Here is a 17,278-nt window from a genome sequence, read left to right as displayed (position 1 = left end):
TAGCATATTCTTCCTCTGCTTAGCAGTAAGTCCAGAACAGATGAAGAATATATATACTTAGCTGGCCCCTTTAAGTTGCGATTTTCACATGAGCACTGACCTCCTCTGTATTAAGACCCCAGTGCTGGAAGGACCTCTGAAGAGGGAATAGAGACACCTTTTTGTCTGGTTAGATTTCCAGTCCTTGAAAACAACAGGGACTGCCCATCTAGTGAATTTATCTTCATACTACGGACTCGTCCTTTCTGTCCTACCTCTTAGTTTAAATCTAAAGCTGAAGAAAGCCATAGTTCACCAGCTAAATATCGCCAGATATAATGATAGTTACTGAGTTCTCTTTTTTAAAGTTTTATTTATTTTATGTACATGAGTACACTGTCACTGTCTTCAGATATACTGAAGAGGTCATCAGATCCCATTACAGATGGTTGTGAGCCACCATGTGGTTGCTGGGAATTGATCTCAGGATCTCTGGAAGAGCAACCAGTGCTCTTAACCGCTGAGCCATCCATGTCTCAGCTCCTGAGTTCTTACAAATGGAAGATTTACATAGCTTAGTTTCTATATGGGTATAATTGTGAGATTAAAAGTCATAATTAATAGGGGTGTTTTCTAAGTCAGAGAAACATAAAGGGTAGCAAGAGGGTGCACATATTGATATGGTTAAATATTTTTGCGGATGTATTCAATCCATTAAGTAATAGTAATGACAAGGTCTTGTAGCATGGGATCGCTCTTGCTTCTTGCTTTTGGTCACTACAAATGACTAGTTCTATGAGCAAAGACTGCTGTATTTCCCCAGCAGATGATTCAAGGGCACTTCTGGTTGAAAAAATGTCTTTATTTAGCGTACCTTTTAAAGCTTAAAATGTAGGGAAAGGGAGGATTCCCCCCATACTAATGTAATTGCTTGTTTTTTTCTGTAATTCATTTTTCCCCTGAGGCCATCCTAATATTAACTTGGTAAGATTTTTGAATCTTAAATTTATAGAGAGCATGGGCAAGGATAGTTATTTGTTGAATATTAAGGTCCCACTGTGAAATATGCCTTTTTCATTGTTGTATGTGTGTATGTGTGTGTGTGTGTGTATTTCTAATTATATAGATACAACCTGCTTAGTCCTGAGCACTTAGGAGAGGTAGGAAGGGGGAGAAGGAAAGGAAAGGGGGAAATGACGTACTTGTGTTCCAATAAAAACCAAATAAAGAGTAAGCTTGACATATAAATAAATATAAAAATTACATGTAATAGAAGAAACAGCTCCTTATACTCCACTCCACTGTCTGTGGCTTTCAACCGTCAAGGCCATTATGTGATTATAGACAAACCAACAGAGGATTAGGAACTTCACAGTTCTATCAGTGAGTTTTCTTCACAGTTTTAAATACTATAAAATATTCGTATCAGTGTAGGGTGAAGAAGAACTTTTATACTTCTTCCAAGAGTGAGGTTATATGGAAAACATGGCATTTTTCTGGGTTAATGTACTAAAAGTCACATCACGTGTTAAATGAAACTTGATGTGAGTGGTTTACTCAGAACCAGTTCCTGGGAGTCAGCACTTTTGGGGCCCCTTGGTTTCTTACCTGGGTATATTAAGGTCAGCATGGAAAATTTTTAGATAAGTGCAAAAACAAACAAAAAGTAGTGCAAACACCCCACCCTGTGTGCTCTATTTGCTTAAAATAGCAATTGTCTGCCTGGAATTTAACTTCCAGGGTCTCTAATGAGTGTGAGCTCGCCTTGTGCCCTGTTCTTCTGCTGTAGCTGTTAGTCAGGTGTGCATCGCTGGGGTGTCAGCTTCAGCAGTGTGTGTCCTAACTCATCCTGTGTGCGTGATCCATCTGTCTGCTGGGTACAGAACCATTTTCATTTTCTTCCTTCCAACCATCTGCCAAATCATTTCAGAATACATTCTTTCATATGCCCCGGCTCTCAAACCATTTGGAGCAAAGTCCCTCACCTTCTCTGGACACACTACTTCTGCCCTCGTGGACGGTCTGCAGCCTGGGGAACGCTATCTGTTCAAAATCCGGGCCACAAACAGGAGAGGCCCGGGGCCACACTCCAAAGCCTTCATTGTCGCTATACCAACAAGTAAGCATTGGTGCATTCACGCTTCCCCTCTTCCCGTCCCGCCCCTTCACGCTTTCCCTCCCTCCTACTGCCCCTCCCATTCCTGCTATTTGTTTTGTGTAACTTTGAATTATGCTTCTGGGTTTAGAAATGCTCAGTTGATGATTTTTCAGTGCTGAGTTTGCACAATTATTTTCAAAATATTCTGTAGACTCCTTGAAAGTCAATCCTTCCAAAGACTAAAATATTACTCCTGATTGGTATTAATAATTATTTACAGTATTATAGACATATTAATTATATGATTACTTAGGTATTAATATTTAATTTTGGGCTTAGGAGGAAAATATATAAACACTTTTGTAAGGCTAATTTGTCATTTTAGCCCCTGCTGCAATCATTGAAAGGTGTTCACTTTGTCCTCTGTTATTTTGGAAAGCCACGTTATTCAGAATACTTGCAACTGTCTTGTTTGTCTGATCAGTATTAAAACCAACAAATTGATGAAGATCCAGAGATGTGGTGGACTGTGTGTGGACCATGCTTCTTTTATTGCTTCCACATTTATTCTGGATAGGAACAGCTCCCGCCTCCACTGTCTACTGTGAAGGACCACAGTTTCATGCTGGAAGACACTGGAAAAAAAATGTTTTTTCCCTCTAGATTCTTCTGTTGCTATAGAAATTTCTTTCCAATACAATGTCCTTTCCCTCAATCAGTTCTGCTCCTACCACAGAAGGAATTACAGGATATGTTTAAGATACTATTTTGCCGACTAGAGGCTCTATTTTTTTTAAGCTTTATTTGGGGGATACAATGTATCCATTTTGAAAGAAACGTTAAGCCAGAGAGAGGAAGCAAGCGAAAGTATGTTTGAAAGGAAACAGGGATTCTTTGTGGTGCTTCAGAGTTTAAAGCTTGGTGCTCACTCTAGTTCACCTGGAGGTTGTATATACTATTTGGCTAACTTTGAGTGTAGGTCACTCAAAATTAAGAACATTAAGAACAGCCATCCTACATTGGCAGTGTACCGACAATTAGTTGAAGAAAGTCCCACTTAGGATTTTGCACTTACAAAACCAGTGACTCATAGTCATTCCTTAGTATTTTGGGGTTGGTTCCAATACCCGCAAGGAAACCAACTCTGCAGATCCTCTTTTTATGAAGTAGAACTGTTGGCATAGACCCCCCCCCCACACCCGACACACATTTCCCCATATACTTTAAATCACCCCTAGCTTACTTATATAACAGTGCAGTGGAAAGGCAAATGCTGTTTAAACACTGTGTTATTTAGGGGGAAATGAGTGTATACATGGTCAGTACAGACATTTTTTTCCTCAAACGTTTTCTAGGCAAGATTGGCTGAATCTGTAGCTGCAGACTCCATGGCTGCAGAGAGCTGACTGTATCTAAGCACTCATTCCAGAATTTCTTCAAATGACAAATTGAGGCATCTCCTGATTCAATCCACATATGTGTTCTAGGACTCTGTTATTTATAGTAAAATATAACTTTTCAAAAAGAATGTTGTAATTGGGAATGTATGTATTTATTGGTCTAAGGAGTTGGGAGTAATCATTTATAGTGAGCAATTTGGAACACATCCACATTGGATGCTGGTTACCCTTAAATCTCCTCTGACGTCCGTCCTTTAATGTTCTACAACCTTTGATGTTTTCAGCCAGTTCTACTGAAGCCAGTGCCCAGCCAAATGGGAGGAATAGCAGGAAACCCGAGAAACCGCAGCAGCCTTCTTCCCCTACCCCCAAAGTTGCAGCTTCCTTAGAACACACACCCCCAGCCAAAAATGTCAAGGATGCTCTCCTGGACTTAAAGAACAAAATCCGAACTAATGGTGTGGTACCTGGGAAAACCCAGCTTCACTCTAAAACAGGAGAGCTGGATCCGCAGTCCACAGAAGTCACTGGCGAGGAGGAACTGGATTCCCTTGAAGATCCTCGTTCATCACGGTTGGAGACCCTAAACCAGAAGCAACCCTTGAGGGTACCAAGTAGATCCGGTCATGGGGTTATGGCTCCTAGTAGGACTCCAGCCAGGGCTGGCCTGCCAGTGTTGTCCCACAAGGAAGGGATGGACAGGCGTGGCCCCTCACTGGACCCCCATCCTCATCCAGGGGTTGAACCTTCAGCTTCTGCCTACATAGACAATGATTCTGTGGACCAAAATGAGGATGATCAAGCAGGATCCCCTGACCCTAAAGCTGCCTCGTCCCAGTCATCTCTCAAGAATCCAGCCAGGTCCAGGCCAACCTCCACCTCTAGCCGCCATGCAGCTTCTAACGCACTCAGAGACAAGAGCCGGGTGCACCCAGGTGCAAAGTCAGCATCATCATCAACATCGAGGCAGTCGCATTCTTCCACCAGCGAGGAAGACTCCAGTGCTGCAGCCCAAACCTCGAGACATTTCTCACTGCATAGAGGATCCTCTCGATCCCCGCTTTCTAGGGGCTGGAAGGACCGCCAGGATGCTCATGCCTCTAGCTCCCACACGCCTTCCCAGATTGCAAGCTCATCTCATCCCTCTGCCCTACCAGAAGGCTCTGAGGAAGAGGACACTTTGGATGGTGGGGCGGATAGTGACAGAGCTGCAGAAGACACCAGAAGGCGGCCTGAGGGCACTGCTCATATCCAACAGACCAGGCCAGCCTTGGGTCACTTTAGTTTAATACGGAATAAGCCCTTCACTGCCCACAGTAGAACTCCAAACAGATTCCCCAGACTCCGTGGACCAAGGCCTTCTGGGTCTCCTCAGTCTACCTCAGCCTCAAAAGCCCTCACCAGGGCTCCTTCGCTGCCAGCATCCCACACTAGGCCTGATGTCTATGGAGGTGGTGAGGATGAAGAACCGCTTCCAGCCACTGTGGTCAACGATCGTACACCTTCCTCTTCCAGGCACCCAATCTCTGGGGGCTCAGACATTCTGAGAAGAGGCCCCCAGAGAGGGGCCAGCTTGTACCGGAAGGAACCTATCCCAGAAAACTCCAAAGCTGCTGGAGCAGATATACATCTTGGGGGCAAGTCCCCTCTCTCCTCCAAGGCTCAGGGCTTTCAACAGAGCACAGCTGAGGGTGCTCCTCAAACGTCCCCAGCGTCCACCAGCCACCAGCTGTCCCCTGCCAGACCTCCAGCATCAAGATCACAACCCTCCCCTGGGTCCACTGTTCCCAGAAGAATGGCACCCGGTCGAAGCTCAGAGCTCTCTAGTTCTCAGAGCAAGGATCGGTCACTTTCTCAACCCAAGCTATTGGTTGCTCACGCAGGGCATGACCGCCCGCATGCAGCAAACTCCCGTGGGGTGCTCCCCTCAGCTCCCCAGGATCAGAACGAGGGTTCCCAGAGCAGCTATGAGGACAACATCACTGAAATTGAGGGTCCAGACTCCCGGGTTCCCACCCACTCTGCTCGAGCCAAGGATACCACCCCATCTGTTCTCAAACCTCGGCAGGTGGGCTCCCAGTCAGGGAACAGTGACAACAGACCTCAGCCCAGCCATGCAGGAGCCTCTGAGAGACCCATTCGGCCCAGCAACACCCACCCACGGGGCCAGGTTCCTGGCAGGACTGGGGTCCAGACCACACCAGTGAAGAAGATCCTGCCTTCCAAACATCCTCTGCCACCTGATTCTCAGCAATCAGTCATCGCTGAGGAGGAAGAGGAAGATGAAGGAAATTTAAAAGGCAAGGAAGACTCTCTGACTACCTCAGTTAAAAAGTGGCCTTCTTCCTCCTCCCCGCGGGACAAGTATGCAGACAGGAACCTTGAAAAAGACAAGGCTGCCATTGGGCAACTTGTGCAGGAAGAGAACACCATCCCTGGAAGGCGACCCCCAATAGCCTCACACCCACTTACCGGGTACCAGCCTCGAAACCCTGCCACAGCAAGTCCCGTCGCAAGCACACACTCCTGGCCAAGGTATACCACCCAGGCCCCTTCCAGCTACTCCTCCACGACACCGATGCTCTCCTTGCGGCAGCGGATGCAGCGTAGGTTCCGGACGCCGGTTTCGCGCCAGCCTCCGCCAAGACCAGTGCTTACACCAGGTACCTGGCTCTTGCCTTCAGCAACCCAAACTTTCATATTTCTTTTTTTTTTAAAGTGCTTAGTGTTTGTCACAATTTCTGAAAGTGTTTTTTGTTTGCTTGTTTTTAGTTTATTCTGTGTTACTAAGCACCCACCATAACCAGGCACAGACATTATTTCGACTTCCTTATTATATGTTAATAATATTAACATCTATAATGTTATAGATGCTATTAACTGAAATTTTGTTTTGTATTTGTTGGAAATGGAGTGTTTGCACTTACAGTGTGATGAAGTCAATAGTCCAGGAAAGTTTAATTTACCAGGCACTTAGTTTTTCCTCGCTTTTCTTTGCTGTGTAGGTTACAATGGAAGACCAAATGTTGAAGAGAACATACCTCCTGGTAGTGTTGGAAAACCAAAGGGACAGAGAATTATCAATGGTCCTCAAGGAACAAAGTGGGTAGGGTGACTTCGTTACACACTCTTGGTCTTCCTGGTGGGAAGAGAAAAACCATGGACACTGTGTGCCAAAAATCAAGCAGTCTGTAACTCCCATTGCCTCCTCTCTTTCCCCTTCCCCTGTCTCCCCACTTCTCCCTTCTCTCTTCTCCTCTCCCTTCCCCTCCCCTGCTCTCTCCTCTTCTTCCCTTCTCTCCTCTCCCCTCACCTTTGCTTTCCCCTCCCCTCCTCTCCTCTCCCTGTCTTGTCGATAAATTTTTAGTGTATTCCAGTTGGCCTCAAATGCAAGATCCTACTGACTTACAGCCTCTCTGGCACTGGATTCATAGGTGTGCCTTATCCTGACCATCTAAGAATTTAATAGCTTAAGAAAGAGGAAAAGACACATTTCTACCTTGTAAAGTGAGGCTTTCTCATGTTCAGCGAATGTGATGACTATTCTACAATAGAAATGTTCTCTTTTCTTCATCTTTAGTTTTAACTACCTGTGTACAGGGTACTTGAATATAATTACTTTCAATGTCTAGAAAGTCTTTGGCTCTCCCGAGTAACTAACTTGTTCCTTGACGCTGAGCAGTGAAGCTTGGGCTTGGGAAACCTCACAGTGAGGTTTTCTGTTTGTCTTGACTGACAGGAAATAAGATAAATGTGTGGCCCCACTGCAGCAGTTACCTGGAGCCTATAGAATGTTTTTTCTTACATTCCTCTCTATTTAATTTTTATTTTTAGCTTAGTGTATAATTAGATATTATATGTTGTAGTCACTAGCTTTTCTACCTGTCCTCTTTGTTCTCAGAATAACAACTCTGAGATTTAATTATTTATGAATAAATGCTTTGGCCCATTCTCTGACTAGCTTGTAACTTATACAACACATTTATTCTATTCTGTGTCTTCCATCTGCTTAGTTATATGTCCTCAGCTTCACGCATCCAACTTCCTCAGAGCCTGGAGCAAATGACCCTTTCTTGACTCTCTCCCAGAATCCCATCTCTCTCTCTGTGCTGGATGTCCCACCTTCTATTTCCTGCCTCAGCTCATTGGCCAGTCAGCTTTTTATTGACAAATGAGGCTTCCACACAGGGCATAAGAGATTCTCTCTACAATATGTATTTTCTGTTAGTTGTTTCAAATCATTTGTAAAAGAAATAGTAAAACCAAAACAAACAAACAAAAAAACCTCTAAATCAAATAAATCATTTTATCAGATAATCTTTTGAATCTGACCGCTGTCTGATTAAAATTGAAAATATGCCATGGTACTTTTTGTTTTTGACAAAGAATATGTTAAATTCCTGCCTGGGGCTAAGATAAATGGTTAGGGGATTTTTGTGGGTTGCATGCAAAGAATAGAAAACAATATTCGAGGCTTGAAAATATTCTTTGAAAGAATTAAAAAAAAAAATCTCACTGTAGAATTACCAGCCGAGCTTTCTATTTACAATGAAAAAGTTTAAAAAAATATGAGAGCCTCTGAAAATTTTCATCATATGTTATCTAAAGATGAGATTTATGCAAATCAAAACAGAATTACTTTGTAAATCGTTCTGAATTGAAAAGAATTCCTTGTCTGTCCTCAGTGGGAGAGGATGGACCTAATCCTGCAGAGACTTGATATACCAGGGTGTGGGGATACTCAGCAGGTCCCACCCTCTCAGAGGAGAAGGGGACTAAGGGATGGAGGTAGGGACTCCATGGGGAGGTGGGGGGGAGCAGGAGGCAGCAATTGGTATGTTAAAAAATAATTAGTTAAAAAACTGAAAAAGAAAAGGTCTTGATAACTATATTTCCTAGCCAAAATGCTGAGAGGTGATCAGAGCTGATTTTGAAAGTAGCATGTATAACAAATGTCTTATGTTTGCTGTTAAAGCAGAACTTCCTTTGTAGCATGGTTATGTAGAGAAAGGGTTTCAGATGTTCCTCAGAGTGGGGTCACTATGAGCCTGTCAGGCCAATGTATATCTGAAAAGTCACTAATGGATGGGGACTGTTAGTCCAGGACCGCATATAAAGGACTGTCAGGGAAGACATGAACTCCTCAGAGGGAAAAGAATGAATTTTCAAGTTTTATAATTTCTTAGGATAGGATGTTTCTCTATGCATTCTATATTTTATACCATTTCTGTAAGTTAAAAAAATAAGTCAATAATCAAAATTTAATTTATTTTTAACATAACACAATGAAAACATTTCATATTTTAAAGCAGCTGGTAATATCTGTCAATCATTAAAGTATTTCAGAAATATGGGAAAGGAAACAAACATTCTTCACTCCAACTGGTTCTCAGGAATGACCCCTTGCTGACAATTTGGCGGATATCTTTTCGGAACACATGTCTTTGACATTTTTAAAGCTTATGTACAAAATGCATTTTTTTTCAAGGTAATCATTCCTGTTACCTGTGTATGCATCAATTTAGGTCAATATATACAAGATTCCTATATTCCTCTGTTGGTGACTGATGGACCATTATTTATTTACGTTCTCCTGTCAGTTGATGAATCCTTGGGTTGGTTCCTGTTTTTGACATTAGATGCGATATACTTAACGGTCAAAAAAAAATCCTTGGAATGTTTTTTGCATATTTGATAAGCAAAACAGTTTATGTATTATATAGGTAAGCACTGTGATACAGTGCAAGCAGCACAAGAGGAGGTGCTGTTGCATTTAGTTATGCAGGCCTTGCAAACCCTAGTGACATGAGTGTTTCCCTCTCATGCCCTAGTTTCTTCCTGGGGATGCTCACATGTCTGTACACAGTTAGAGGTGTGAGCACTTTAGGGGTTCTCCGGAACATCCTTCCATCTGTGTTGTCTTGGTTTAGGTTGTAGACCTGGACCGTGGCTTGGTGTTGAATGCAGAAGGGCGGTACCTCCAAGACTCACATGGCAATCCTCTCCGGGTGAGACTCGGGGGAGATGGTCGCACCATCGTGGGTGAGTGAGACTGGTTCTGAGGAACAAAAGCTACATGAGTTGTGGTCTTCACCACACTCCTCCCTTCTAATGGCTGCAGTGGCCATGCCGGTGGCCCTGTCAGCCGTGTGGGAAGAAGATCCCCCAAAGAGACCAGAACACAGCATTTGCCTCATGATTTTAATCACCCTATTTCTTTAGAACCCCCTTCTAGAAATGTGGAATCTAGTTTGTTCCTGAACTCGGGCATTTAGAGCACAGGCCAGAAAACTGCAGATCCTGTACAGCCTGGTTTTGCAAGGCCTAGGAACCCAGAATAGTTCTTACATTTTAAAAATGATTCCTCCCCCCACCACAGAAGAACAATGTCTGTCTTCTGACACGTGGTAAACTCATATGAAATTCACATTTTGGCGTCCACACACAGAGGCATCATTGCAACACAGGAGCGTTATTTAGGTAGCCCATCTATTGTGTATTGTTTATGCACTGTCTAGTGTATGTTTTGCTCTACGAAGGCTGAGTTGAACAGCTCCATCTGGCCTGTAAACCTTAAAATACATACTCTCTGGCCTTTTGTGAGAAATGTTTGCTGTCCCTGGCCCGACCTAACATGTGTTTCCCCCAGGAGTAGAAATAAAGAGCAAAGGACCACTTCCCTCAGCAGACACAGAGTTTTCTCTAGTAACAGCACATTCTGATTTAAGAGTTTATAAGGTTCTATAAGGGGGGGATGATGGGCAATGTCCTAAGTCCATCTATTCTGGATAGCAGCCGAGACTACCACCTCAGATACGTACATCCCCAGTTACTACTCCCCTGCCCTGCTAGTTAAAAGCATAGACATACAGAAGTTCCAAGAAGACAGGTTCTCATTGTGCTCCCTGTTCTCTGGATTGTTTTACTTTACTACATATCTCTCACTCGGTTTTATTTCAGATCTGGGAGGAACCCCTATGGTGAGTCCTGATGGCCTCCCCCTCTTTGGGCAGGGGAGGCACGGCAAACCTGTGGCCAGTGCCCAGGATAAACCCATCTTGAGTCTCGGAGGGAAGCCCTTAGTGGGCTTAGAGGTGATCAGAACAACCACCCATCTTCCTACCACAACCATGCCTCCAACCACAACGACCACCACTGTGCTGCCCACCACCACCCTGCCGCCCACAACCACCACCACCCGCCAAACCACCACCCGCCGGACCACCACTCGCCGGACCACCACTACCAGGCGTCCCACTACTCGCAGGACAACAACCACTACCACTACTCCAGAACCTACCACCCCTTCTCCTACCTGTCCCCCTGGGACCCTGGAACACCAGGATGAAGCCGGCAACCTTATAATGGGCTCAAATGGGATGCCAGAGTGCTACCCTGAGGAAGGTAACTGGCTTTGGTCTAATGTGTTCAACTTACTTACTTAATAGACTGCAAGTCAGAGATGGGTCTCAGAACCCCACAGAAAAAGGTGAGTACTGTGTAGGGCAGGATGGCAGCCAAGCAGAGGTATCTTGAATCAAGACTCAGATTCACTCAATAAGAAATATGGTGTGAGGTACACACCTATACACATAGGTTATGTTTAAAAATTCAGCGTGTCTTTTGTCTATCTAACAACTGAAACAGTATTATTGATTATTGATTCAGGTTATGTTTCCCAAGGGACTCTACGGTGTAGTGTGTGTGTGTGTGTGTATGTGTGTATGTGTGTGTGTGTATGTGTGTGTGTGTGTGTGTGTGTGTGTGTGTGTGTGTGTGTGTGTGTGTGTGTGAGAGAGAGAGAGAGAGAGAGAGAGAGAGAGAGAGAGAGAGGAAGAAATATTGGTAGGTCAGTTCTGAGATCATGCGATTTAACAGGTCGAATGGATTTCTGACTTGGTAGCCCATTAGATTAACAGTCTCCCTGTGAGCTCCAGTAAAGCCATCAATGCCATTTGGCAGCCAAGCCCCCGGTGATCAATTTTCCCTTTGGAGAAAGCCATTGTCAAGTGGCAAGGCTTCTTCTGAGAGAGTGGAGTTTACATCAGATAAAAATAGACCACGTCTTCTGCTTCACCATGCTTGATCCGGACTCTCTGGTCACTCTTGACATCTGCCTGTCTTCCCACCAATGGTTCAGGTCACGGTTAAACAGCACAACACCATCCTCTCTTCTCGGGCTTCAGTTCAGACCACCATGGATGAAGCTTTGCCTCTGACACACAGGAGACAGACTCCTGCTAGTTTCACATAGGCTGTAAAGCCCATGTCCCTTAGTCTAACACAGACTGGAGGCCCTTTCTCTCAGGAGGTATTTGCAAGCCTAGAACTCTTGCACGTGACAAGCCCTGATGAATCTGACATTAACACTGTTCAGAATGAGGATCTGCTTCTGAGGCATTGTCTGCGTGGGAATGTAAAAAAAAAAAAAAAAATTAACGGGAAAACTTGACATCTTAAAAATCCGCAGCAGAGAGCAAAGAAGTGAAGACCAAGGGAGAGAGTCACCGGCGAGAGAAGTCTTATAATGACCATTCAGTGAGTATAACTCTGAATGTTTTTCCTTTTTAAAAAACATTTGTTTATTTACTTGTTTGTTTGTTTATTGGGGAAAGGATGTTGGATACACACATGGCAAAGCGTGCATATGGAGGTTGGAAGACAACCTGTGACAGTAAATTCTCTACCATGTGGGTTCCAGGGATGGAACTCTGGTCGTCTAGCCTTTACCTGCCGAGCCTTCTGGCTGGTCCCAGGATTTGTCTTTGACTCGCTAGTAGTATTTAGGTGACTTCTTCCTTCTGCATGCATTGATACATTTGTTTCTGGAAGTACAGATGTAACAAAAACTGATAACTGTGTAACAATTGGTTGTAAACAAAAGGATGACAGCCCCAGGGTTCGATTTCCATCCTGCTATTTTGCACTTCACCTGGTCTGCAGCTTAAAGGCCCTGCAGCATGTCTGTTCATTGACGCTTTCCTGTTACAGACTTTAATTTGGCATGAAACCCAATAGATTTCTTGAGTATTTATTTCTGACAATGCTCTTTCTCTCCAACCACAATGCCGGATGTTCATTTCACTTGCATCCCCTCTTCTGGTTCCTTAGTCCAACCCAAAGGCTAATGTACCTCTCAGCAGCATTTTGAAATCAAGAACAAATAAACACAGAGTCTGGCACAAAATTAAATTTGGCAAGATCAGCATGTCTCCCCTCCATGTTTTTCAGACTATGCGTTAGACTTAAAATCCTTCAGTGCGCTCTGCAGTCTCTATCAGCAGTTTCTAAAACTTGAATGTTTTCTTTCCTGCTTTCATTTGCAATCGTAGTTATTTTAATTTAAAACCCTTTCACAGATGTGTGGTTGATGTATAAGGAGCCGTGTATACTTAATCTACACAGTCTGAGAAGCTTGGGGATGAGAAGACTCATAAACCTATTCCATCATCAGGACCACAGACATATACATCACCACTCAGAGTCCTTGCCTCCTCTCCCCACGCAGTGTTTACTTTTTTTAGTTTTCTCCTCCATTTTATGTCTTGGAGTGGCTTTTCCCCCCTCTGTGTCACTAGGCTGATCCACTGGCTAGCACCCATCTGTTATTCCTTTCTGAGATTCTTACAGCAGGCTCCAATGACTTTCTGTCCATTCACTTACGGTTTAACACATCATTATCAACTATGACCATGAGCCAGCCACAGTGCCTGCCTCTTGTGTAGAAACTTAGTTGCAAAGATGCCTTGAGGTTTGAAAATGGAGTCAGATTGCTCTAGAGAAGCTGCTTGACAACTGTGTAACATGCTCACTCTTTGTCCTGAGCTCCTCATGGACCCGGTTGCAGAATGCTCCGTTAACATGTAATGGCACTTGGAGAAGAGATGGTCCCAGTAAGACCCCAGCATCAGGGGAGGAATACAGAAACACAGAAACTCCTGGGTCTCATCCATGCCTAGTTTTGCCTTTCATCTTAGTACAACCTCCTTTGTTGTGCTAAGTAGAGTTCAGTCTTGAATATGCACTCACTGTGCACACACTGTGGTTCTCTTTATATGCATTTAAAATTACCCAGACAGCATCCTGGCTGTGGCACACCCCCCTCCCCGCCCCCCCCCCCCCCCCAGCCTAGGAACCAGAGTATTCATTGCTGCAATCGTTGTGACTTGAAACCTGTCCTGGTGGTAGTGAAGAATATCAATGAGGGGTTTTTCCAATCCTCTATCCTCACCCACTTCAGCTGGCCATTGGACAGTCCATTCCATTTGTAAAGTCCTGGTGTTTTGTTCCAGCACTCCAGCTTTAAAAGCGTCTTTTCAAACATGCAACTCTTGGCTCCCTTGGTTAAGTCACGTCTCCTCCTTTCCTTTGAAAAGTGTTTCCAAGAAATGTTCTAGGAATAACCTTGGGCCACTCAGTCATGCCAGCAACTGTTATTTATGGACACTTCCTCATTTGTTACGGATGCCATATTTTCCCGTAGCCAGAGATTTACATTACAGGCTTTTTTCCTGTGTATTATTACATTTATTCTTCTGTCTTTATACACACACACATGAACACACCCACACACAAGTACACACATAAACACACACACACACATACACACACACGGACAGTGGTTTTTTGTTTTTAGTTTCAGCTAGAATTCTTTCAGTAATAAACCTCTGGGGTGAAATAACTGACTCTTTCATCCCTCTAATTTCTCTGGGTACCAGGTTATCTTCATCAGGCGTCTTAATATCTTAAGATATAGGCATTCTGGGTTGTCTAACTGGGAAGTTAAAGCCAGTAATCTTTGTTTTCTAGGCTCTAGATTGGATGAACGCACATCTCCAGAAGTGCTTTGAGCCAACTGAACATTCAAGAATTTGTAACATGACCTTGTTACATGTTGGAGAGACACACATTTGTCATTACAGAAAATATCTCCAGCCTGCCATGTTCACACTCCTGACAGAAAATACAAGGACAATGATTTGGATGTATTCACAGTGGACCCACCCTACGATGGGGATGTGCCCGATTTCCCATGGCTGGACTCAACTTCCTCACTCTGAACTTCTACAGAGAACAAACTTTAAAAAAAAACTATTTTGAGTGTCTCTGAAGCTGAAGCCTTAATTCTTGGAGACATCATTTTTTTTTAACACGATTGTGGGTGGGGTACTGGAAAGACTCAAATACTCTTTCATGCTGATGACTGGAGGCCACTTTTATATGAAGGTCAGGGTTTTGAGAGCAGGTCTATGTTGGCTTATAGGATACCCAGTTGTACATAGTTCCAGATGGTTTTGTACAGCAGAGCCAGGAGGTCATCTGTTCTGATGAAATGTGGCTGTATAGTCATTGCACACAGATGATACACTTGGAGAGAAGACTGTGGTAATTCTGAAAACAAATAAGCGATTTTATTTGGTTTTAGAGATGTATTAAATGACTCGGTGGGATGTTCCCTTGTGCCAGAGGCCTTGTGTTGGTCACCACAAGAGGTGATCTAAGTTGGCAGGTAAAAAGTACCTGTGACCTTCTGCAAGGTACCAGCTACCTCAGCATCTCAAGGCATTGCAGTGAACATAGATATCCACAAAAGGAAACTCTGCTTCTCCCTGTTCTGTTTGACCTGAGATATTACAAATGAGCATTTTGGTTTCTTTTTTAACCTCAAGACATAATGGGAGTGAACTAGAAACAATCAATAAGAAAGTCACAGTGTGCTCCTAAAAAACTAAACTTGCAGACAAAGAAAAAAAGTGAGGAAGTCAGGAACCAGTGGCAAGATAAAGCCAAACTTCATGCACCATGAGCCAGAAAACAGACTTGAATTTGCTCAGGAGTAGCGCCATCTTGGATTCAGGCTGTTGGTATTGCCCTGGCCTATGGATAATAATATTATATAATAATAACCATGCTTGAGACTTTTTGAATAGATGATCGTCCTGCCTCTGAAGGGTGGATGATCTGGAACTGGCCTTATTAGCAACCTCTATAAGCACAAGTTATCACCCTAGAGGTGATGGTCAGGGATGTTGGAGCCTGTCTAAGGCGCACAGTCTGAGGATGGCTGTGGGTGTCCTGCTGCTAAGGGCTGGTGAGAGCCGAGTACCCCTGCCCTCTGCCTTGGGAGCTCACTTCAGCACTGTTAAGCTCACTGTGTAATGCTAACTAAAATCTCCAAAGGAACTGGTAGGATTGTTACACTGAAACATTGCTGGGTGAATTAGATCAGTGACTTCTAACAGTCTAGAAAATGCCAAGTTAATACATGTGGTTTCCTGGAGATGGGAATTTAGATACTTGTTTCCCTGTGAAATGTTGAGTCAGATAGCAAGGGTTCACAGACAGTTGGATTGGTTGGTTCAACTCTAAAACATAGAGGCGGTTTGCTGGAGTATAAATACATGTTCACTGAGCCAAAGAACCTGAAGCTCCAGTTCTGTGTTCTGCACCTGTGTGGCTTCAGGCCACTATAAATCCTATAGAACCTCAGTATGGAGCCCAGAAAAACACTATTTTCCCAAGGGCGTGTTGTGAAGATTAACTCACACAGCATCCACTAAGAGCACCCAGAGTCAGACAGCATCAAGTAGCCTTCCCCATGTCCTCCCCTCAGCCCCTCTCAAGAAGGCCTTGTGTCTAGAGAGTTCTGTTTCATGGCTGGCATGGACTTCAGCTCATGAGAATGAGGAGTTCCTCTGAGCTGTTTGGATAAAAAAAATTGTTGGCTTCAAAAACTCATATGTAAGTCAAGCAAGCTAATCGGTACCAGTTTCCTGAGTAAAAGATCGTTAGGGAGGAAAGACATGTGGGAAAGAATGACTTGAGACAATAAGTCCGTTAATTGGATGGTAGGGCTGCAGGGAGGGCTCTCTGTAAAACCCTGACTTTGCCATCTACTTACAAGTGGGGACAGTTTTAGGGCACAAAGGAATGGCAGGGAAGGACTCATAGTCCCCCTTAGAATTGGCTCACAGTCCCCCTTGCTAGGGGTAACCACTGAACCAGTCAATGTCAAGTGGTTGACAAATACCTTCCCTGGCGATTACTAGGGTCCCCCAAGGCAAGGAGGGCAGGGACTAGAGAAGCAAGCTCCTGAACCAAATTACTGAAGTTGCAGGAATTGTTGAATTTCAACCAAAATGGAAGACCTTTACATCAGGGCGTGGTCCTGGCTGACACAGAGAAGCAAGGAAAACTCAGAGCAGTCTGCCAAGCTAGAAGGAAGCAGAGGCAGGAAATCACCCTGGTTCTAGAATATTCTAACGGCAAGATAGAAGTAGGTGGAGAATAAAGGCAGATAACATGAACTCCCTGCGAAGGGGATTTTCATCACCATCCAGGGCCCCCCCCCCCGCTCCTGGCTGATCTCTGAGCAAAAGTGTCCAGGCTTGTGACAGTAATACAGGAGGCCTTCCTTCCAGGTCTAGAGCAATTCAGACAGGTGGGTGGAGGTGAATGGGAGGGTGACAGAGGGTTCTAGGAGTGCAGAGCTGGGTGGCTTTGCTCCTGAGTAAAAGGTTTTAGGTTGCCTTTCTCTGATCTAAAGAGAGGAGGCCTGGCTTCTGTTTGAGGGTTCAGATGGTTGGTCTTCTGTAAAAGTGAGGAGACTGGTATCGGTGGCTGGTTTCTGGGAGACGCTCGGGATTCGTGAGTTGCTATTCTTGAGGGCAGAATTCTAAGAGCTCTGGGAAGAGTCACATGATGATGTGTCTTCTTCCCTCTTCCTCCCTAGATGACCTCTCAGGCCTGGAGACTGACACGGCACTACCTACGGAAGACTATGTTGTGTACGATGACGGTA

At 44.2% G+C, this 17,278-nt stretch overlaps 1 protein-coding gene across 4 annotated transcripts in view; it reads left to right on the top strand.

Moving 5' to 3' along the window:
* Fndc1 (fibronectin type III domain containing 1) overlaps positions 1–17,278 on the top strand; it is an 84,708-nt gene that overhangs the window by 47,753 nt on the left and 19,677 nt on the right. For 3 of the 4 annotated variants that reach the window (XM_076926678.1, XM_076926676.1, XM_076926675.1), the window contains 6 exons: positions 1,910–2,098; positions 3,762–6,140; positions 6,483–6,583; positions 9,408–9,519; positions 10,438–10,881; positions 17,210–17,275. In XM_076926678.1, coding sequence (XP_076782793.1) covers positions 1,910–2,098; positions 3,762–6,140; positions 6,483–6,583; positions 9,408–9,519; positions 10,438–10,881; positions 17,210–17,275 — 3,291 coding nt within the window. The remainder of the gene's footprint in view (positions 1–1,909; positions 2,099–3,761; positions 6,141–6,482; positions 6,584–9,407; positions 9,520–10,437; positions 10,882–17,209; positions 17,276–17,278) is intronic. The other variant, XM_076926677.1, reaches the window with a different exon arrangement.

The sequence above is a fragment of the Arvicanthis niloticus genome, chromosome 28 (assembly GCF_011762505.2).
Source record: "Arvicanthis niloticus isolate mArvNil1 chromosome 28, mArvNil1.pat.X, whole genome shotgun sequence".
Taxonomy (NCBI): domain Eukaryota; kingdom Metazoa; phylum Chordata; class Mammalia; order Rodentia; family Muridae; genus Arvicanthis; species Arvicanthis niloticus.
This window is presented reverse-complemented; position numbering and strand designations above follow the sequence as displayed.